Source organism: Balaenoptera acutorostrata, chromosome 12 (assembly GCF_949987535.1).
Source record: "Balaenoptera acutorostrata chromosome 12, mBalAcu1.1, whole genome shotgun sequence".
Classification (NCBI taxonomy): domain Eukaryota; kingdom Metazoa; phylum Chordata; class Mammalia; order Artiodactyla; family Balaenopteridae; genus Balaenoptera; species Balaenoptera acutorostrata.
Window position 1 is genome coordinate 39,758,762 of NC_080075.1, and position 23,205 is coordinate 39,781,966.

The 23,205-nt window shown below is 37.9% G+C and overlaps 1 protein-coding gene across 1 annotated transcript; it reads right to left on the reverse strand.

Moving 5' to 3' along the window:
* Nucleotides 1-245: 245 nt before the first annotated feature.
* MDH1 (malate dehydrogenase 1) lies at nucleotides 246-23,192 on the reverse strand. The gene is made up of 9 exons (XM_007189722.3): nucleotides 23,040-23,192; nucleotides 17,972-18,070; nucleotides 17,036-17,132; nucleotides 14,432-14,607; nucleotides 12,452-12,574; nucleotides 3,849-4,025; nucleotides 3,273-3,386; nucleotides 1,356-1,445; nucleotides 246-585 (listed from the first exon to the last, which is right to left on the reverse strand). The coding sequence occupies exons 1-9, from the start codon at nucleotides 23,040-23,042 to the stop codon at nucleotides 460-462; spliced, it is 1,005 nt and encodes a 334-aa protein (XP_007189784.1). The 5' UTR covers nucleotides 23,043-23,192; the 3' UTR covers nucleotides 246-459.
* Nucleotides 23,193-23,205: the final 13 nt, after the last annotated feature.

The following is a 23,205-nucleotide window of genomic DNA, read 5'->3' on the forward strand; positions in this document are numbered from 1 at the left end:
TGCCTAATGTAGGTAATGTTTAAAATTATATTCTGGAGTAGGTTGATTCACGAGGTGGATTTTCCTATCCTATTTAAATATGAGAGAATTATGCTTTACCTTGTAACATTTTCTATCTTTTCTTTCTATCTTTACTTTCTCTTTTTTTTAAAAAAATCATAACCCCTTAGGCAAGCTGGGAAACATGCAAGATTGTTTTCTGAATAGAAACAAAATATTATCCAGAAATTAGAGTCTGAATCATCTTCATTTGAATATATATTTATTTTAGAATGCGGCACTAACAGCATGATGATGAACTGTCACAAATCTGTACCAAGAAGCACACAATCTTTAAAGTGTGTTGTTTTTCCACAAGTAATTTAAGTATAGCATTATTATTATTTGGTGCTAGAGTCAAAGACGACATTTAGATTCTTCAGCTTTGGGGCATTTAGTAACACGGAAATGATTGTCTAGTCAGGCAGAGGCAAGAAATTCAAACGCAGTTTCTTTTTCTTCTGCCAGTTCCTTTGCAGTAAGATCCATCTTCTCACGTGAGAAATCATTAATAGGGAGACCTTCAACAACCTTCCAGGTCTTATCCTGTTCAAAAATAATTGCAAATAAGAGATTTATAATTTATTTTTTAAAGATTTTTTTGATGTGGACCACTTTTAAGGTCTTCATTGAATTTGTTACTATATTGCTTCTATTTTATGCTTTGGTTTCTTGGTCGTGAGGCATGTGGGATCTTAGCTCCCTGACCAGGGATCCAACCCACACCCCCTGCACTGGAAGGTGATGTCTTAACCACTAGACCACCAGGGAAGTCCCAAGAGATTTATCATTAAACTAGAATTGATGTTCCAGCAAGCAACAACTTAGTTTGAACTTAATCTAGAGAAGTATGTTTTAAAGTGTGATTCTAAAGAAGCAAATCAAAATCCAGATCTTAACAGATAATTCTGATGAAAACTCAACACTTGAATCTGAAACTCATTGAATCTAGAAAAAATCTTTAAATGAGGCTTTAATCAGCAAACATAAAAAATGACTGACTTTAGTACAGTTATAATACAAAGCAACAATACTTAGAACCATTGCTTCATTTAGAAGTAATAGAATATTTGTAGATATCCAATATTAGAAGCATAATAACAAAATGTGTCTGGTGGGGAGAGTTGCAACTTGCTTTCCAGATTAATTTCAACCTTTTAGTGACCTGAAGTTGTGCTTCACATGATTTTAAAGCTGAGAAAAATGTCTAATTTAGTAAAGGAACAACTTTCTAGACTAAATTATACCATTATTAATAAAAACACACAACTGCTTTCCCAGTAGAGGACAGAGGTAAATAACCCAAAATACCTTACCTTGATTGTAACAGGGAACGAGTAAAGCAGATCATCAGGAATACCGTAGGAGTTACCATCAGAGATGATGCCCATGGAAACAAACTCTCCCTGAAAATAACAAATAACAATGTTTCACATTCTCATGGTGCTAAGGGATTAGTTTACATAACCAACTGACACATGAACTAACAAAATTAAACCAGGTGACACGTTCTTACTATGTGCATAACTTCATTACTGTGTAAGGAACCATTATCAGGCACTTCCACAATTAGGCAACTTTCACGGTTATTATCTTGTTCCACTCTTCCAATCTATGTGTGAAGTAGGCTACAGAAACATAACTCTCATTTTATAAATGAGGAAGCTATGGCCCAATATAGGTTTTTTATTTTTTTAACATCTTTATTGGAGTATAATAGCTTTACAATGTTGTGTTAGTTTCTGCTTTATAACAAAGTGAATCAGCTATATGCATACGTATATCCCCATATCCTCTCTCTCTTGCATCTCCTTCCCACCCTCCTTATGCCACCCCTCTAGGTGGTCACAAAGCACTGAGCTGATCTCCCTGTGCTATGCAGCTGCTTCCCACTAGCTATCTATTTTACATTTGGTAGTGTATATATGTCAATGTTACTCTCTCAGTTCCTCCCAACTTACGCTTTCCCCTCCCCATGTCCTCAAGTCCATTCTCTACATCTGCATCTTTACTCCTGTCCTGCCCCTAGGTTCTTCAGAACCATTTTTTTTTAGATTCCATATATATGTGTTAGCATATGGTATTTGTTTTTCTCTTTCTGACTTACTTCACTCTGTATGACAGACTCTAGGTCCATCCACCTCACTACAAATAACTCAATTTTGTTTCTTTTTATGGCTGAGTAATATTCCATTGTATATATGTGCCACATCTTCTTTATCCATTCATCTGTCGATGGACACTTAGGTTGCTTCCATGTCCTGGCTATTGTAAATAGTGCTGCAATGAACATTGTGGTACATGACTCTTTTTGAATTACGGTTTTCTCAGGGTATATGCCCAGTAGTGGGATTGCTGGGTCGTATGGTAGTTCTATTTTTAGTTTTTTAAGGAACCTCCATACTGTTCTCCATAGTGGCTGTATAAATTTACTTTCCCACCAACAGTGCAAGAGGGTTCCCTTTTCTCCACACCCTCTCTAGCATTTATTCTTTGTAGATTTTTTGATGATGGCCATTCTGACTGGTGTGAGGTGATACCTCATTGTAGTTTTGATTTGCATTTCTCTAATGATTAGTGAGGTTGAGCATTCTTTCATGTGTTTGTTGGCAATCTGTATATCTTCTCTGGAGAAATGTCTAGTTAGGTCTTCTGCCCATTTTTGGATTGGGTTTGTTTTTTTTTGATATTGAGCTGCATGAGCTGCTTGTATATTTTGGAGGTTCATCCTTTGTTAGTTGCTTTGTTTGCAAATATTTTCTCCCATTCTGAGGGTTGTCTTTTCGTCTTGTTTATGGTTTCCTTTGCTGTGCAAAAATTTTTTTAAATTTATTTATTTTTGTTTTTATTTCCATTTCTCTAGGAGGTGGGTCAAAAAGGATCTTGCTGTGATTTATGTCACAGAGTGTTCTGCCTATGTTTTCCCCCAAAATTTTTAGGCCCAATATAGGTTTTAAGAAGAAAAAAAAGTCACCTCTACCATGTGTGCTAGGTGCTTTCCATATTTCATCTCATTACCCTCACAACCCTGTGAGTTAGATGCCATGTAAAAGATGATAAAACAGCTCAGAAAGGTTATGCAACTTTCCCAAGGTTACTCAGCTAGTCAGCAGCTGAGGTGGAATGTGAACCTAAATGGTCTGACTGCAAGGCTATTTTTTTTTTTTTTTTTACATTATAGCATTAAAGGACAAAAATAAAAGAGTGGCCTGTGCAATTCACTGAATTCTCACCTCTGGGGTTCCAAACCAGATGTCTCTGACGTGGTCACAGATGGCTTTCGCAGCAGACATTGCACTGGACAGTTTTCGAGCCTTGATGACAGCAGCACCGCGCTGCTGCACAGTCTGGGTGGGGCAGGCAGAGACAGCAGTGTTATTCCTGGGGTGAAAGGCTGAAACCATAGCTTAACGTGTCCCCTCCAAAATCACTCAACTACCCCATGTTGACCTTACTAACCTATTTCACTTAGAAGCACCAGTCTTCCTGAAAAGTGAAAACTATAAACCTGCACAGAAAGTTTTACCACACTTCATACAAAGAAACAGATCTCTATAAGATAGCTGGATGACTAGAGGGTATCTAGTTTTTCCCACTTTAACAATCAATCTTGACTGCTACACAATAGATCAGATTGGATTATGACTGCCTTAGTATGACCCCCAAAGAAAATATGCACTCATCAAAGGCCTGCTGTCCTTGAGTTTCCTCCCACCACCCCTTGGGGACACACTCAGGTCAGTAATGTGGTGTGTCTCTCAAGAGTTCTTGATGCTTGGCTGTGAAGAGAGCTCCCGGATTTTTCTCACCGTGATGAATTCTCCCTTGAGCCAGCTGTCATCTTTCAGAGCTTCATAAACACCAACTTCCTTTCCTTGCAGTTTCACCTTGGCATGGTTGACATCTGGATACTGAGTTGAGGAATGGTTTCCCCAGATGATGACATTCTTTACATCATCAGAAATCACACCAAGTTTAATAGCAATCTAGTTCAATAGAAAACAAATATATTACTTACACAAATTTTTTTTTTAAATTTCAAATTGTGACGCGTTTGACAAATGTCCTTAAGATAAAAAGCCTCTGAAACTTCAAGGGAACACAAGAGTTATTCTGATTTGGAAACAAACAAACAAAACCCACAAATTTTATCACTTGGTAGTTTCCCAAAAGAGTTTAATAGTGTAAACAAACACTGAGCCTGAAACATTATAGGGTACAATATTTAAGTAAAATGCTTAAGAGTAAGGATCATCTTACAGTTTATGAATGACTTATTTGTATTGTAGATTTATGAAATATAAAACACCAAGCAAGAGGTTAATATTGCTTGAATATGTAAATGTAACCTTTGCTTTGTTGTTAATACTTGGAGATGACGCCTCAGCATTTCTGACCAGTCAGGTATTTAGATACTTTCTCTATATTTAGGTGAAGCTTTTAATCTATACCTATATAAATTAAGTAATTTTCAAATAGTCCTAAATATAAAATTTTGGAGTTGGAAGGGACTCAAATACCAAAGTATGGCTGTCCTCATTTTATAGATTAGAAAACTGAAGTTAAGAGTTTAAATACAAAATATATATAATACTAAAATTGTAACAGAAGTAACAATCTCTAGCTGTAGGTTCAGAAAGCACTTCAGGATCCTGCATGCCTTGTAGTCACATGAACATCAATTATGTTATATAGTACAGTGGTACCAGAAAGGGTTAAAGTTATGTTTTGAAAGATCTAAATAAAATCAGCTTGCTTATTTTGTTAATCACTTGATAAGGTAATGGGCAGAAAAGAAATTATGGTTAGTTGGATGTATACAGGCATACCTCCTCTTATTGTGCTTCACTTTATTGCACTTCACAGATACTGTGTTTTTGCAAATTGAAGGCCTGTGTTGAGCAAGTCTACCAGCACCACTTTTCCAACAGCATTTGCTCACTTCATGTCTCTGTGTCACATTTTGGTAGTTTTCACAATATTTCAAACTTTTTCATTATTATTATATTTGTTATGGTGATCTGTGATCAATGACCCTTGATGTTACTATTGTAATTGTTTTGGGGTACCATGAACCCTGCTCACATATAACAGTGAACTTATCAATAAACGTTGTGTGTGTTCTGACTGCTCCTCCGACTAGCTGTTCCCCTTTCTCCCTCTCCTTTGGGTTGCCCTATTCCCTGAGACACAAACAATACTGAATTTAGGCCAATTAATAACCCTACGGTGGCCTCTAAGTCTTCAAATGAATGGAAGAGTTGCACATCCCTCACTTTAAGTCAAAAGCTAGAAATAATTAAGTTTAGTGAGGAAGGCTGAAAGCAAGATAAGCTGAAAGCTAGGCCAAACAACCAAGTTGTGAAAGCGAAGGAAAAGTTCTTAAAAGAAATTAAAAGTGCTACTCCAGTGAACACACGAATGATAAGAAAGTGAAACAACCTTATTGCTGATATGGAGAAAGTTTTAATGGTCCGGACAGATGATCAAACCAGCCACAATGATCAAACCAGCCACAACATTCCCTTAAGCCAAAGCCTAATCCAGAGCAAGACTCTAACTCTCTTCAATTCTGTGAAGGTTGAGAAAGGTGAGGAAGCTACAGAAGAAAAGTTTGAAGCTAGCAGAGGTTGGTTCATGAGGTTTAAGGAGAGATACTGTCTGCACAACATAAAAGTGCAAGGTGAAGCAGCAAGTGCTGATATAGAGGCTGCAGCAAGTTAGGCAGAAGATCTAGCTAAGATAATTAATGAAGGTGGCTACACTAAGTAACAGATTTTCAACGTGGATGAACAGCCTTCTATTGGAAGAAGATATCATCTAGGATCTTCAAAGCTATGGGGGAGAAGTCAATGCCTGGCTTCAAGGCTTTAAAGCTTCAAAGGACAGGCTGACTCTCTTGTTAGGGGCTAATGCAGCTGGTGACTTTCAGCTGAAGCTAACGCTCACTTACCATTCTGAGAATTCTAGGGCCGTTAAGAATTCTGCCTAATCTACTCTGCCTGAGTTCCATCAATGGCACAACAAACCCTGGATGACACCATATCTGTTGACAACATGGTTGCTGAATATTTTAAACCTGTTGAAGTATTCACTGTTGAAACCCAGGGCTCAGAAACAAAGATTCCCTTCAAAATATTACTGCTCATTGACTACGCACCTGGTCACCAAGAGCTCCGATGGATAATGTGCCTGCTAACACAACATCCATTCTTCAGCCCATGGACCAAGGACTCATTTTGACTTTCAGGTCTTATGATTTAAGAAATACATTGCATAAGGCTATAGCTTCCAGAGATAGTGATTCCTCTTATGGATCTGGGCAAAGTCAATTGAAAACCTTCTGGAAAGGATTCATCATTTGAGATGCCATTAAGAACATTTGTGATTCCTGGGAAGAGGGCAAACTGCCAACATTCATTGGAGGAAGTGACTGCAGATATGGTGGAAATGGCAAGAGAACTAAAACTAGAAGTGGAGCTTGAATATGGGACTGAATTGCTGCAATCTCACGATAAAACTTTAATGCATGAGGAACTGCTTCTTACGATGAGTGAAGAAAGTAGTTTCTTGAGATGGAATCTACTCCCAGTGAAGACGCCGTGAAGATTGTTGAAATGACAAGAAAGGATTTAGAGTATTATATAAACTTAGTTGATAAAGCAGTGGCAGGGTTTGAGAGGTGTAACTCCCAATTTTGAAATTAGTTCTACTCTGGGTAAAATGCTATCACACAGCATTGTATGCTACAGAGAAATCATTTGTGAAAGGAAGAGTCAATCAATATGGTGAACTTCACTGTGGTCTTATTTTAAGAAATTGCCACAGGCACCCCAGCCTTCAGCAACCACCACCCTGATCAGTCAACAGCATCACCATGGAGGCAAGACCCCCCCAGTCAGCAAAAAGATTAGGACTTGCTGAAGGCTCAGATGATGGTTAGCATTTGTTTTTCTTTTAGCAATAAAGCCTTTTTAAATTAAGGTATGTATATATTTTTTAGACATAATGCTATTGCATACTTAACAGACTACAGTACAAATACAACTTTTTTTCAAATACAACTTTTATATGCACTGGGAAACCAAAAAATTCATTGACTTGCTTTATCCCGATATTTGCTTTATTGCAGTAGTCTGGAACCAAGCCCACAATATCTCTAATGTATGCCTGTAATTTGTTCCTAATTAGATAGCAGAATTTATAATGATCTAGAAGAGAAGGTTTTGGAAAAATATTTTAAAAAGCTGATGTATTAGGGTGACATTGTGAGTGATTTTTCTTTCCTGTATGTTAAAAGAAGAATGAGAGAAAAAAATAGTTGTACCAGAATCCACAGCTTTTGCACACATAAATAATAGCAGCACTACATCAAAGCTCTGGTTGTGTATTCACCATATAGCAAAGGGAATACACTCGGATATTTTAACGAAATTTTAAAAACAAGGATACCAATAGTCCCAAACTGGAAACAGCTCAAAAGTCCTTCAAGAATGGTTAAACAAAGTATGGCTATTAGCATAACTGACACCATCTTGGGCCCTTACAGTTTCTTCTATCCTTTAAAACTGACCTGTGAAGTGAATCACATCAAGGGCTTTGTAGTTAATAGATACTGTTCAATAAACATTAGGACCAGGTAGCCTCTATGCTCTGCTGGTCCCCAAACAATGATGAAAACCTTCCTTGAAATATTCCTGGTGCCCACGAGACTAGTTATCCATTCATAAATCTTAACTTAGAAATGCATGTCCTGTTTCAAAGCACCTACCCCCATACCCTATAGAATCGTCCCCATGGTCCCTCTGCGGTAGGAAGTGCAACTGCAAATGCTTCTGGGTCACTGTACACCTGATCCTGATCCCACCCTGTGAGTAAGTCACCCTATAATAAACTGATCCATTGGTTAGATGGAGCTGCCTGCCTCATTTTAAGGTCTCAAGATACCTTCTCAGTTTGGTGGGCACTATTTGTTCCCTCCGTCCTCCAACACCAACTGTGGTACTTTCATACAATTAAATAAATAAATGGAATAACAATAAAAAGGAATGAACTACTGATACATGTAACAACTTGGATGGATATTAAAGGCATTAAACTCAGTGGAAAAAAAAAAACAGTGTCAAAAGGTTACTTACTGCACAATTCTATTTTTAAAACATTCTCGAAATGACCAAAGTACAGAGTTGGAGAACAGACAAATGGTTGTCAGAGTTTAGGAAAGGAGAGGGAGCGTGTAACTATAAAGAGGCAACATGAGTAGGACTTCTTTTGTGGGTGATGGTACAGTTCTGTTTCTTGAAACTATGGTGGTTATAGTAATCTATATATATGATTAAATGTCATAGGATCATCCATAAAGACATACAAAAACTGCAGAAATCTGAGTAAAGCTAGTTAACAGTGTTGTGTGTAGTTTAGTCGATTTCCTAGTTTTGATAATTCTCTATAGTTATGTAAGATGTCATCACTGGGGGAAGTGGGTGATGGGTACATGGGATTCTCTGTACTATTTCTGCAACTTCTTCTAAGTCTATAATTATTCCAAATTAAAGAGTAAAAAATAAAATGACAACCAACCAACCAAAAAGAATGAAGATTTAAAAAGCCATTACCTAAAATGTTTGCAATGCCTTGACTCATCTTCACGGTAATTTATTCAGTCAAGTAAGAAGCAAGTTGGCCTACTTTCACTGACCCTTAAAATAAGTCGAGACTCATTTCTTAAGTCCTCAAATAGATTTTAAAAATAACTTAAAATTCTTTGTTCCTGACATTTAAAATCACTTCTGATCTAAACCCTGCTTCATTTAGAGTTCTGCAAGTATTAGGACTATTAACTACCATATCAGTCTTCACAAATTAGTTGGATGGTTGGTTTCTGGGGTACCCAGCTACTGATCTGCTTAGCGGTTGGGGTAGAGTGGTGTGCTGTGCAATGAGTACCATTTTCTGTGTGTGCCATGACCTGAAAGGACTTGCAAAGAACTGTCCTCACTTATATTTAGCTGGCATCATTGAGAAAAAGGAATATTTATACTGGGGTAAGTGAGCCCAAGATGTATATTATCAAGAACTTAGAAACCATAACTCTGCTGAATGTAGTTTCAGCTGCTCCAAAGTACAGTGAGGACAAACTGCCCGCAGGCCTATCCTCCCTACAGGAGGCTCCCCTTACTTCCTGTGTCCTATTGGCCACCTCCTCTTATTCTTTAGATCTCCTGAGCTAATCCACTTCTGTCTGGATAGCAAAGGCCAGTACTTTGCACCCAGCATATATAGTTTCTGAGAATATCATGCATGTCAGAGCTAGTCTAAACTACCATGTACCCAGGCTAGCAGTTCCTTACTCCTTCAGACACTTTCACGTCTGTCACACAGATCTGTTAAACAGTTTTTGATTCATTCTCCAGCTCTAGTAATTTTCTTCTCTCTGATACCACCTAACTGGTTTCATTGCCAAATTACCTGGTCAGCAGACAACATATGTAGCTCTGGTCTGCAAATACACAGGGGATTTCTGCAGGTGATAAACAGTCACTAGGTAGCTAGGAGCTCTGATTTCCAAAATAAATTACGTAAGACTAGTATCCATTCATGTAAGAAAAATTAATCTTTCGGTTTGTTACTTTTCTCACTGGATTAATAGCCTCTACAGGAGGAGGAAACTTCTAACAGCATTCACTGTACCAGAATGGCATGCTGGAACACATGCCAAAGTCAAAGTATGATGAGATGGCTCCTTCTTTCCTCACTCAGACTTTCACCCCGCAAGGAAAACTGTTGCAGGCACTGGGACAAAGTATTATTTAGCTGTACCTCTGGAAGCAGAATTTTCCAATGCCTGCCTCCACCAAGGCCTCAGGTCAAACAGCAAAGATGGAAATTTGTCGGTGTCATCATTTTACCTCTTTCTTCCTGTTGTAACTAAGTGAATTGCCATCTGGTAATCCAGAGTCCACAGATGCAACAACTATGATGATCATCTTTTCCTTCGTAACTGTTCTACAGTACCCCAATCTCCAGCCTCCAGGCATTCAAACAAACTCCCATTTCTTCCCAGTCCCTGGACACTGGCTAAATAACAAGGAAAAAGACCCAGCTCACAGCCCAAAGCCTCTCAGGAAATATCTGCAATTTAAGCTTGTTATCCAAAGACCTTCTAAATTAACTGAGAGATTTCTGAGGTGTGACTCTTCTCAAACCTTGGTTATATCTCTCTTAATCATCATCGTCATCATCAATAATAACTATAGCAGCCAACCTTTTGCTATGTGACAGGCACCAGGATAAGGTCTTAACATAGATCTTATCTCACTTAGTTCACATAACTACCATCTGAGGTAGATTCAATTATTATCCCATTTTATAGCTTGAATATACTTTCTCAGGGTCACAGAGCTAGTGAATGGATTAGGTCACTTGATCCCATTTTGTAAGAACACACATGAGGGTCTGGAGTCAGGCAGACCCTTTTACTGACTCCGTCATTTACTAGCTGTGTGACTTTGAGCAGGTTCCCTGACCTTTCTGGGCTTCACATTTCTTATCTGTAAAACAGTAGTAATAACAGATATCTCATATGGCTACTATGAGAAGTAAATGACAAGTCAGATGTAAAGCTTTCAGCTTAGTGTAGAAACATAAATGTGAACACTTTTCTCCTTCACTGGGCCCTCCAGAGCTGAAAGCTCTTAGTTTAAAGCAGTAGTTTTGTTAGCCACACAGTAATAAGGAAGGTATGGGGTTAAACCAGAGTATGTCATGTCTTGCAGGAGTAGAATACTGGGCAATAAGAGAAACTGCAACATGCACTAGACAAGCTTAGGTTAAGAACTAGAGTGTGAATTTCAGAACCCTTCTGTTCTAAGGAGATTGGGAGAAAGGTGAACTATGACCTCCTAGGTGTTCATGTGGAAACAAAAAATAGGTCTCAGTAATTAATGATTTTAGAAAGAACAAAGAATGCAAGAACAAACAACTGTTATTAGGCATGAGAAGTAACCATAGCAAAGATAACAAATCAGTTATAAAGACTCCCTGTTCTGTCCTATTTCGAAGGTAAAGATCAGCCTGAAACACATTCTTGAGCTGTTTTGCAGCGTCCAAAACCCCTCAAGCACTCAGCCACCAGATTAACTGGAGCCTAAGGAATGAGCCTTTGCTGACCCTTGTGATTTCACGCAACTAGGTTCCTGGATTTTGTCAACCTAGGGTGACCTTTGCCTCATTTTAATGCTAAAATCTCCACCCCAAGGGCTGGAATTTCTGCCATTTTTGAACATGCAAGGCATGTATGTTTGAGCATGTTGTTGTACTGCGCAAGTGCATCTAGAACTCCACCTTTGCATTGAAGATTACACTCGCCCTTTCATGAATATACATGTACCCTTAGCTTAAAATGTCCCTGAGCTGGTTATTTGGAGAGACAGTGCTTTGAGAGCTATCTACCTGTTTCCTTACTTGTCACAAGGAATAAACACTTCTGCTTTGACTGAAAGTACTTGGTATGTTCACTGGCGATGCACCCCAAGTGATGGGCCCATTGAATCCAGTAACAGTTTTTCAACTTAGACCTCACACCATCATTTGGTAAAAATAGTTTTCTTGACACTCAACAATGTTGTCTTCTCTAGAAAAGAAAGAACTAAATTCATAGACCTATCTAGCAGATGAGCTGTGGATAAGGAGGATGGCCAGAAAGATGCTAGGGAAAAGGAAAGAGGTTATGTCCAAGAACTAGAACTTTGTCATGACATCTAAGGGCACTGGGATTGTCTAGATCTGAGAAAGCCTAGGAAACTAGCACAGATGAGTGGCACGGTCTCTAATTTAAAAAAAGCTATTGTTAATACCCTGCTCACTGACCCCTTAGCATATTTATCTAAGGCTCCAAGGGATAAGGAAACTGGATAACAATTAAAATTTAGCTACTAAGTATTGAAAACTAAGAAATTTTATGGAAACATGTAGAGTATGAGGATATAAAAATGAAAATGAAATTAAATTAAAATCAAATTCGATTGCTTAGCAGTAGGGAAAAAAGCAGAACCACATATAATACACAAAGCTCAAGTTTTTCTATTATAATCTCCTATATATCTGACAAAAATAATTTGTGTGCTGTCATGTGAATTATCTATACTAATGACTAATTTTTAACCACTGTACTAAGAGGACATTAACAATGATATGTAATTAAAACTAGGAAATGAAATATAGTTGAGAAAATTAAGTACGAAGTTCAGCTGCTTTAAGAGATTAGATTTAAAGATGTCCTAACAAATTGGAATAGCTTCCTACTAAAAACAACATGAAAAAAAGCACAAACGATGATTCAGCTACTTTAAAAGTGAGAGAAAAAGGGTTTAAAGTTGAACATTCATAAGATTTGAAAACGCATCTTTCTTACCTGAGCTTTAGCTCGGTTGTGATCCAGACGAGTCAAGCAACTGAAGTTCTCCTTGGGGATGGACGGTGCCGACTTGGAGGCAGTCAGGCAGTTGGTATTGGCCGGGTTTCCCACCACGATAACCTAGGATGTACGCGAGGCACAGCAGAGCTACAGACCATAACTGATTAACTAAACCAACTTAGAATATGACTGACATGTAACACGTAGCCTTCTTATCAAGTTTGTGTGAGCTAAATACGTATAGTTATTATTGCAGTTTCTAGTTTCTAGTAGGTTTCTATCCTCCGTTCTAATAACTTTTCCCCCTTGTTAGTATTTGGTGCGACTACTGAAAACATTTACTAAAACCACCGTTATGTACACAAGTCATTTTGTTTTCTGCCGAAACAGAGACAGCATTTATCTAGTTGCCAGAAAAAACTAGTAACCTAGGGCTCTATCTCAGAGTTCAATTCAATCATAAAAGTTTTCCTCCTTATAAAAGTAGTCCAAGAAAGAAATTCTACTTGAGAAGTTTACTTTAGGACAATGATTTGCCCTTATGAATGAAAAGTGTTTCTCAGTCTTGCCTAATCCTAAGAATTAACTGGGTTAGTTGCTAAAATACCAGGTCCCACCATTTCACACCCATTGAATCAATCTGTAGGAGAAAGCACTTCAGGCTTTTTTTTTTTTTTTGGAGGGGGTAGGTATAGGATGCAGTGAATTACAATACAGCATAGGAAAATGTATACATGAACATTTTTTACAAGTCTTAAAAATCTTTAATAAAATGATAAAAAAAACTTACTGTGAAATTATATCAAACTTACAGAAAAGCTGTAAGCATATTATAAAGACTAACTCCCACATTACTTGTACCGATTCTCTAATTTGCCCCATCTCTTTCACTTTCTGTGCACGTGTGCATGCACACACACACACACACACACACACACACACACACACACACTGCCCTTAGTCTTTTTTTTGGCCTATTTGAGAGCAAGCTGTAGATATGATACTCTGCTATCCCTAACTACTCCAGTGTCGGTGTATATTTCCCCCAAGAAAGACACTTTTGGCTGAGAGGCAATTACTATGCAAGCAGTACTACAACTCCAAGCAACCTTGTAATTTTTTTACTAAGAGACCTGGGGATTTCTACCCAACTCATTTCTATTATTTTCTGTTAATGACTACAGAAAATAAAAGTTAACTATTTGAAATAAAGTCTACAGAAAGCAAAAATTCAGGTGTCTATGAAGTATTATAAAAGATAGAACATTATAAATGGCAACATTAAAAAACCTTATAAAATTTTCTTTTACCTTTCTTTGAATTCAGAATTGGGTGGAAGAAGTGTATCAAAATCAGAAAAATCTCTAACTAGCAAGCCCTTTTGCTATGACAATTAAGTTCTAGGTAACTGATACTTAATTGGTAAAAGGAGGCTTTACTGTAATAATAACACAAATTTAGAAAACAAAATAAATAGGTTGAACACAAAGAGACAGAATAGGAAGTCATACCGACTCAACACCTCAAGAGACAAACATATCGAAATTCCTCTGGACTGAGAAAAAGTGAGCATTCAGAAGCCCCTACCTCCTGTGACTAATAACAAACAGCTTATAGCCATCTCCCTTCACAATCACAAACACAAATCCAAATGTCTGAACAAATAGTCCCACACAGCTAAAAGGCACCAGAAAGTTCTGTGCCTTCTCTATAGGTTTACAAACTAATATTAAATCTCCATGTCATGGTAATAGGCAGAATATTTTTGAGCCCCTCAGAATACAGATTTCTACACTATATGAACAAAACCCAGAAAGGGAGGGCTAATCGAGCAAAACTCTGTATCTGTATTTACTGACCATCGCACAGAACTGGGGGAAAAAAAAAAGGCAAATACTTTCATTTTCACTTAAATGTTGAAAGCAGAAGTTTCAAATGCTGATAATGAAAAACCCAATAAAATACTGCATTGGTCACCTTAACTGACTTCTTGGCATATTTGTCCAAGGCTGCACCCTGGCATTTGAAGATTTTCACATTTGCTTTGAGTAAATCTTTCCTCTCCATGCCATCCCTTCTTGGCATGGAGCCCACAAGAATGGCCACATCCAGGTCTTTGAAGGCAATCTCTTCTTTATCTGTTGCGATGACATCTGTGAACATGGCAATAAATATGCAGAGCTACTTAAACGCCAAAGTCTGAGGTTTTCTTTTTCATACTGAATCTACCCAGTAACTCTTTCACTTTGTAGCAAATGTTTACTCTTACAAATCACATTGATCAAAGTTTTAGGGGCCTAAAAAAAGAAAGGCAATATATTAATTCAACAACCATAACATCAGCAGAAATGTCAATACATTTATTTTGCTTTTCCTATTTCAATAATTATCTTAATTCCAAAACTCTATAGCTTTTATCTTTTATAATAATGCAAGGTAACTTTCAAGGCAACGTTAATTATTCACATTAATTACCACAGATAACACAAAAGAGAAACTAATTCACCTAACCTTTAAGTTATAATTACTTTAATTCTAAGATATCAATCAAATTAAAACAATGCTTATTGAGGAGTTTTTGCAAGGAATAACACTAAGAGATTTCTTTTGTCAAATTTAATTTTAACATTTTACATATGAAGACAATGAGGCTTAAAGAGATTAATTAGCTGCCTATCAAAAAGGAGTGGGGCTATAATTCAAGTCAAGATTGGTCCAGATTTCAACCACTGTGCTGCAGTGTCAGTCCAATACACCACCTGTTTTTTGATTGAAGAACATAGTTGACCCTTGATTAACACAGGTTTGAACTGTGCAGGACCAGTTATATGTGGATTTTTTTCCCACAGTAAATGCTACAGTACTGTACAATCTGAGGTTGGTTGAACCTGTGGATACAGAGGATCTGTGAACAGAGGGCCAACTATAAATTGTACTTGGATTTTCCACTGCAGGGAAGACTGGCACCACTAAGCCCTGAGTTGTTGAAGTGTCAGCTATATATCATGGCTTTCTTTTGGTGACTGTATTAAAAAGGCCATGTGCTATAGACTGAATGCTTGTGTCCACATAAAATTCATATGTTGAAATCTAATTCCCAGTGTGATAGTATTAGGAGGTAGGTCCTTTGGGAAGTGATTAGGTCATGAGGGGGAGCCCTCACGAATTGGGATTAGTGCCCTTATAGAAGAGGCCTCAGAGAGCTCCCTCACCCCTTTTGCCATGTGAGGACACAGTGAGAAGATGGCTGTCTGTGAACCAGGAATTGGGCTCTCACCAGACACCCAATCTATTGGCTCTTTGATTTCTGACTTCCCAGCCTCCAGAACTGTAAGAAATAATTTCTTTTGTTTATAAACCACTCAGTCTATGGTATTTTTGTTATAGCAGCCCAAAGGTACTAAGACAATCAGGATACAGTGTTGTCACTGATAAAATTTTTAGACCAGGAACTTGGGTCAGTCAGGCTTCTGTAAGTCCCCAGATAAGTATACACAAGAGCACCAGCTGGAGAAAAAATATCCATCTTCTTCCCAGCCATGCACCTTTATCTGCTGAACCTTCCCTTCCGATCATATTCACAGCTGACCAAGGACAAGCCAACTGTAACCTGGGCCCACTAGAGCGAGCAGAGAGAACTCTGTAGAGAACAGAATAAAAATGGAAAAAGCAACAGAGGGGGTTGATTTGGAAACAGTGGGTGAGGAAAGGGAGCCAGTAGAACAGCTTGGACAGGGTAATGCGTTCTCTTACATAACTAAGCAACCAAATGATTGAGATGGCAGAGTATTCCTTCTACTAAATGTTTATTGAACAGATATATGAATTCTGAGCATTGTTTCTCTTGGGCATATTTACATTTTTGATTTGTGCAATCCTCTTTGAGAGTATTATTAATTAATCCTTACCCTCCCTCACCCCCAAAAAGATGATGAAGGTATAGCTAAAGAAAAATATTCAAATTAGTTTACAACCTGACCTAATATTTTAATGAACCTTTCAACCAAATTTAGGACTTGTCTTACATTTGTTACTTGTTCATTGAGTCTCAAAGGCTCTTAGCAGAACTCTTGTAGGCTTTCTGAAACCATGTAGTATATGATTAGAACAATTTATATTATATCTTAACCTGACAACTGGCAGATGGGGTGGGACTATATATGGGGACCAACCAATTTCTAGTCCCCAAGCAGCATATGGTTCTGGAAAACATCATTTAGCGTTGAAAAAGTTCTCCATTACAGGACACTACTATTACTATTTAAATAGAATTTAAATAATAACACAGTGTGGACAATCTCAGGTGGATAACCCTTGTGCAATATTATACTTAATTGGTAAAATAAATTACATATAGGCATGTTGGGAAAAAAGTATAATCTTTTATCTTATACAGGTTATTTCACACTTTTACCCTTATTTATTCTTGGTATATATCTTAACAAGTAGTTGTAGTTCAAAAAACAAAAACTTTTTATGAAATAATTTCTAATTGAGAGGCCAGTTAACAAAACTCTAAAATCTGCTTTTTAAAGATGTAAAATACTATAAAATCCCTTTCTCCTCCACTCCCCAACTCACCTTTCAGGAGGGGAAGGGCACAGTCTTGCAGCTCCATCAGGACACCATCCAGGACGCCCATCATGGGAGTAATATCCAACAGCACGAGAATGATAGGCTGCCAAATAAATAGCAAGGACAGCATCTGTCAGTGTAGGTTATGTCATTTAGTCACAGAAAAAGTCCTTTCACAGAGTTTTTGCTAATTGGTGTGTATATGTGTATAATTCCCATTAATTAGTCATAATTATTTTAAGAAGTCAGGTGTCTAACATCAGGCGTCCTTTAAAAAGGAATGCTATAAAACCAGCAATGGTTTGCTAACAGACACAGTAAGAGGAATCACCATTACTGAATTTTAAAGGAGTACATGGAAGAAATATCAAGTTGAAGTGACATGTCACACCTTGCTCTTGTTGTTGATGGCTGTATATCTAATTTCATTTCACAGAAAGCTAAGCACAGTATCTGGCATGAAGGAAGAACTTGATATTGATATCCATGGGTGAAGAGAATGGATAAATGAATACTGTATGAAAGGATTTTAGTGTACATTAATCAGACCTGCTGGAATAGGGGGTGCCTGCTTCAAACTGGGAAGCCTATTTGCCTGTCCAACTCTTTTGGGTCTTAAGACCATTTATGAACAAGAAAGTGCTTATTCAGCAACTTTCTCTCCCACGAGACTCTCCCTAACAGTTACTGTCATTATGATACCTGCTGGCTGCACCAAGTCAACTTAACAGTAGGTGGAATAGTTCTAATTTGCAAAGCATTTTCAATGCCCAGAGGGGTGCATATAAATAAGCTACCAGATTCCACTTATAGCCGTGTGCCTAGTACATTCGTTGGGATTATCCATTCCTTTACCATTTAAACATTTCTTTGCAACTAAATACAGGGTTTTATTGAAAATGTTCTTACTTTTACTTAAGATTTACAGACACTTGCCCCTACCTGGTCTTTACCGAAGACAGATCCATTTCCAATACTGTATAGCAGTGAATAAGCAATTTGACCAGCTGCTCCAGTCACAAGGACTCGGATTGGTTCAGACTGTAATGAAAGAGACCCATTAACACCTTATTAAAAAATGCTATTTTACCCTAAAGATATTCAGAATTTTCTCTATAATAAGACAACCACATACTTTAAAAGCTAATGTAAAATTTTAAAGACTCTTCGCATCTGGCTTAGTAGAAGACGTTTATCCCAGACTTGTCCCAGTAAACACAGCATGCACAAAGCAACTAAGCAACTTCTGGAACATGTGTCCTTTGGCTGCATATTTATGTGGTGTTATTTAACTCTCCCTGCTATCTTGGATTTACTTACAAAATCTTATCCATCTTTTTTAGGATATTTTACCACTAAAATAGGCCTAACGATGTTGATGTGCATTATGTGATGATACAAACCCTGGCGGCCACTAGAACCTTACAAATCCTCTTATGCAAATCCCCCACTCCCTTCTGCTGAAAAGAATCTTTCATACCAGGAAGAGGAGTAATAGCGGTTAAAAATTTCCCTTTAGAAGGAGCCAGAAAGTTTTTATAAAACTATTAATCGTGATTCAACTTAACTACTTGGGGGAAGAAAAATAAGCCTATATTTTTTATTTAAGGAGAAATAAAAATGAAAAAATGATAATATCTGGATTGTAAAAAATTTTAGCATTAAGTAATAAATAACAGTAGCAACGTGTGGTAACAGTTGACAACCTGATTTTAAGGGAAAATTAATATTAAAGGGGAGGAAGGGGAAAAAGTACAAAGAACATATTAGTTATAATAGATGGAAGTCATCTTATAGACCCTGAATAAAATATGAACATATGGACAAAAAATATATATAACATTCAAAGTGACGACCCTAAGTCATTAAAAATAAGTTAAATTAAGCTCAGAGAATTAAAAAGATAGAAATATTTCTGTTAAAAAGAGCTGAACAAAAATGCCTGGAAACTTAATGGGCAAGTTTAATTAGATGGAAAAATTCAATCAAGGGAATTGTTCCTTTCTCTGACAATGATGGGTAAATGTACTTCCACTCTGTGTCACCTCTATAGTTACCCACACTAGAGAAGTGGCTGAAGTGACTGGGGATAGGGGATTAGATTTCTTTATATTTAGAATTCCCTCTTAGAGAGGGGTCATGCTTCTAGGATAGAAGGAGACTATGACCTGAAAAGGTCCTTCTAACCTTCAAACCCTAACCTCTGGAGGTCAGCAGCACTTAGCAATCTGGTACCCATAGAATTCAGAGGAAGAAAAATCTCAGGAAAGTGTCAACTCTTGTAGAGAAATGCATCTGAACACAGCAGACTATGTATGTGTTTCTTCTTCAGAGAGGTGACCAGGGTGAGAGTGGAGAAAAAGGGAAAAAACTATGGAGTTTCTTCCTGACCTTCTGGGTTTCTTGCCCATACCCTTCACCAACTTCCCCCTATGCTTTAATATCTCTAAATATACAAAATACGATAATTCCCCCAATAATCCAATTTTAATACAATACATATTTATTTATGTTCCCAAATAGACTTTAGGTTTATAAAGAGCACTGTTATTGTATATATTTATTTTCTATCACATGGTCTTTACATGTTTTAAATTCTGTCATTTTCCCCTCTTTCCTTGAAATATAGCAGGTGAGGAAAAAGAAACAGGAAGAAATGATTCCCCCTCCCTCTTTAGAATGCAAGCTCTTTAAGGACAGGGGCTTTGTCTACTTTATTTACTGTTGTATCCCAGCTGCCTAGAACAATGCCTGGCATGTAGTTAGAGCTCAAACATTTGCTAAAGCTCAAATATTTGCTGGATCTTGTAAAATTACTATCAAAACCTTGGAAACGTAAAAGAATTGTTTGGAAGCAAACCCAACATGCTTTAAAAAATTGTTTTATTCATATATACTTGCATTGAGAAGGCTGGAAATAATGACAATAGTTCCAGCTATGGTTAGCAAAATTATTTATGTCAGTAGTTCTAATGAAAGTCTTCTTTTATTACATAACTTGTACTATTTTAGGCCAGAGACTCCATTAGTGAACCATATGCAAGAAACAAGAGGATAAGCCAATTTTTTAAAACAGGGGGCTAGAGAGGCAGTAGAGTGTGACAGTTAAAGAGATGGCCTCTAGAGCCAGACTTTGTGGTTCAAATCCTGATTCCTCAACTCAGCTGTATGTTCTTGGGCAAGTTACTGTATTGTTTCTCCATAGTAAAGTGGAGATAATAATAGCAGCTACCTAACAAATAAGGTAGTCATAAGGATTGAGAGAGTTAACATACAAAGCAGTAAGAACAGTATGTAGCAAGCACTATAATTATAGGTCTCAGGTTTTTCCTCTAAGGACTCTTGTAGCCTGTGGCTGTTACTCTCCACTAGACTGTGAAACTTCCGGGAGAAGTTTGCCTCTGACTCAAATTTGCACTCCCATATAGCAATCAACAAGGATTTGTTGAATGAAGGAAAGTAAGAGTTAAGAAAAGCATAAACACATGCTACTTCAATGAAAGCAAGCTACGATAAGCAATGAGGGGAAAAGTAAATATTACTATCTGTAAAGCTTAACCTCCCAGAAAGTCAGGTAGATGGTTAGAAAAGAACAGTCAATTTTAGGCATTTATTTTAGCTACTAAAAAAATGGGTTCAACGTACCACAGTCCCTAGTGAAGGGGTTGTGGGCAACTAATGAACAGGCACGAATTACACCTGAGCAGTTTCCTTCTTCTCTATCACTGAGCAAATTATTTTCACAGGTAGGTGATTCCATCTTGTTAAGAGTAGTATGAAGCCTAGTGTCTGAATGTCTGGTGATGAAACAGGAAAGAAGTGCCTATTTGGTTCTGTCTGCTCTTTGCAACGTTGCAGTTGAAAAGCAGGAGGGTGAGAGATTCCCACTGACATTTTTACAACGTTACAGTGTGAAGATAGGTTACTATTCTTTGTTTAGATATCTGGGCAGTTTGCCAAGATCCAAGGTAGGAATGTCTTTGCTCTTGGAAGGGCACTAATGACCTTCGTGCAGATGCAGGCTCTGTCTTGGGCATGTGTTCAAGTCTCAGTTGTAAAGCTTGAATTTAAGTGTTCCTTCTGTTATTCTACAGAAAGACCCATGTGTTCCTTTTTTACTTTCTCATTTATATATATTTCTGTAATATAAAAGACAAACAGTATTCAGATTCCTTCATACAGTTTATTCTTGCTTGTCATTCCCTATGGACACAAGGAAAGAATTGACTCCTTGAAAACAATCTGATTTTAATAGCTTACAAAAGATGGCTCTTTTCTAACTCAGTGATTGTTCACACACTCTCCTGAGGAGGCAAGGAGATTGAGTCATGTGAGAATTTGCCATTAGTTTCAGCAAACTGGCAGGAGGGTTCTTCCTCATGGACATTATTTGGTGCTGGAGTGACCCTCCTGGGGTGAGGCCTGGCTTGATATACTGTGTAGAAAAACAAAGCAAGAATGGGGGCCCAGGAGCTTTCTGTGACCTTGGGAAAATAATATGACCTCACCAGGTTATGTTTTAAGAGAGGAAATAATTTCCAAATTCCCTTCCAATTCTAGAATTACAATATTCTCATTGTAAAACCATCAAGTAATATAAATGCTGATACATAGTTTAGTTTGTATTTGCAGTATGAGCTTGTATCTTCATCCAGAACCTCAGCAACTAAAAATAAGTTTTCAGAATGACTTGATATGTGTCTGAATGATACAATATGGTAAGATGGAAAGTATGTGAGATCCTTGGGGGCAAACTGTTGTATGACCTTGAGCAAATCACATTCTTTTTGGGTTTCAATAAACTCAATTTTAAGATGGCCAAGATGTTTGTTTTAAAAGGTTCCATCCAGTTTTAAAATTATTAAGTCTGAGGTTCTCTAATAATAAGTACCTCTGCTTTCTTGCTAAGATTACTAGCTCAGAAACCACTGAAACCATCATTTAAATGACTAATTATGTTATCTGACAAAATAAGTAGGAAACCTAGGTTTAACATTTACTGAGAATTAGAAGCTGTCCCCACTGGCTCCCTTATGAAGGTGGAAGAAGTAATCCCCTTGCCCTGAAAACACGTCTTTTCAGGTTCTGGAAATGTTCCAATTCCTTCAAATATTTCCCCACATTCCCCACTCATTTTAGTATTTTGAAATAACAGAGGAAAAACAGTTTCAACTACAAATACAAGTACTGAAGCAATTTCTCTCAGTTTGATGTCAAATGTCACCTTCAAACAGCATGCTGATTATTCCTACGTCAGTACCCTCACCAACCTCCCTTCTCCCTTTCAGCAGAGACAAGATATCCATATCTTGGTATCCAAAGCTTCGTGACACGATGGTTTTATTGTGTAACATTTAAAAGTAGTGGTTCTAGAATTCCTAACACACAGATCAGTAAAAAAAAATGCACTAATTATTTGGCTAGGGGCGCCGTCACTGCAACATGTCCAGGTACGACAAAAGGAGATCAATGAACAGGTTTTAAATAACATTTCGTGAAATTAGATATGGCGGAAACACTTCTCCCGAAAACGTAGATCGCAATCCCGAGCATCTGGTAAGCACTACCTTTGCAGTGAAGGCCTTCTGCTTTCAAGGGCTTTGACAAAAGCCCTTAAAAACACTGTGGGCTTAAGAGGAGAAAAAGAGGTTAGGGTCCAACACCCCCTCCCATTTCAAACCTTATCGTCCTTATCAAACCCCTATACCGTGCTTTGGAGAAAATCCGCAGCTTCGTATTTTGTACCCCCAACATGCAGAAGGACTGAGATCGCGCCTCTCCAAGGACAGCGATGTCTCTAAAGTCCTTCTAAGAACCCCCAGCTGTAAATCAACCCCTTCCCAATTACCGGGTCCCTGCGACAGTCCCCCAGAAGATGAGTCGGGGCTTTCCAAAGGGCGCGAAGGACAATCCCTTGCACAGCCTTCCCCCAATAGTCCTTCAAACGCAAGAAAATCCACACACGGGCGCGAAGGCCGGAGGTGGGCAGCATGCAGGGGCCCACACTCACCATGACTGGGAACTGCACGGACACTTCTCTGCACCTGCAAAATGAGCTTCAGGGAGTCGGGTCACCTCTATCGCAGAACCAACTCGGAAAAGGCAAGTGGTGTTGGAAAGAAAAGGCTCGGCTCCCGACCGCGGAGCCCTCTGGGAACTGTAGTTTAAGCAGCCCT

Excerpts from the sequence above, each read along its gene's own strand:
- MDH1 (XM_007189722.3), bottom strand. Across the intron at positions 3,387-3,848 it reads TCAAGGGAGAATTCATCACG|ACTGTGCAGCAGCGCGGTGC; the intron begins GTGAGAAAAATC and ends TGCCCCACCCAG. Across the intron at positions 586-1,355 it reads CGTTCCCTGTTACAATCAAG|GATAAGACCTGGAAGGTTGT; the intron begins GTAAGGTATTTT and ends ATTTTTGAACAG.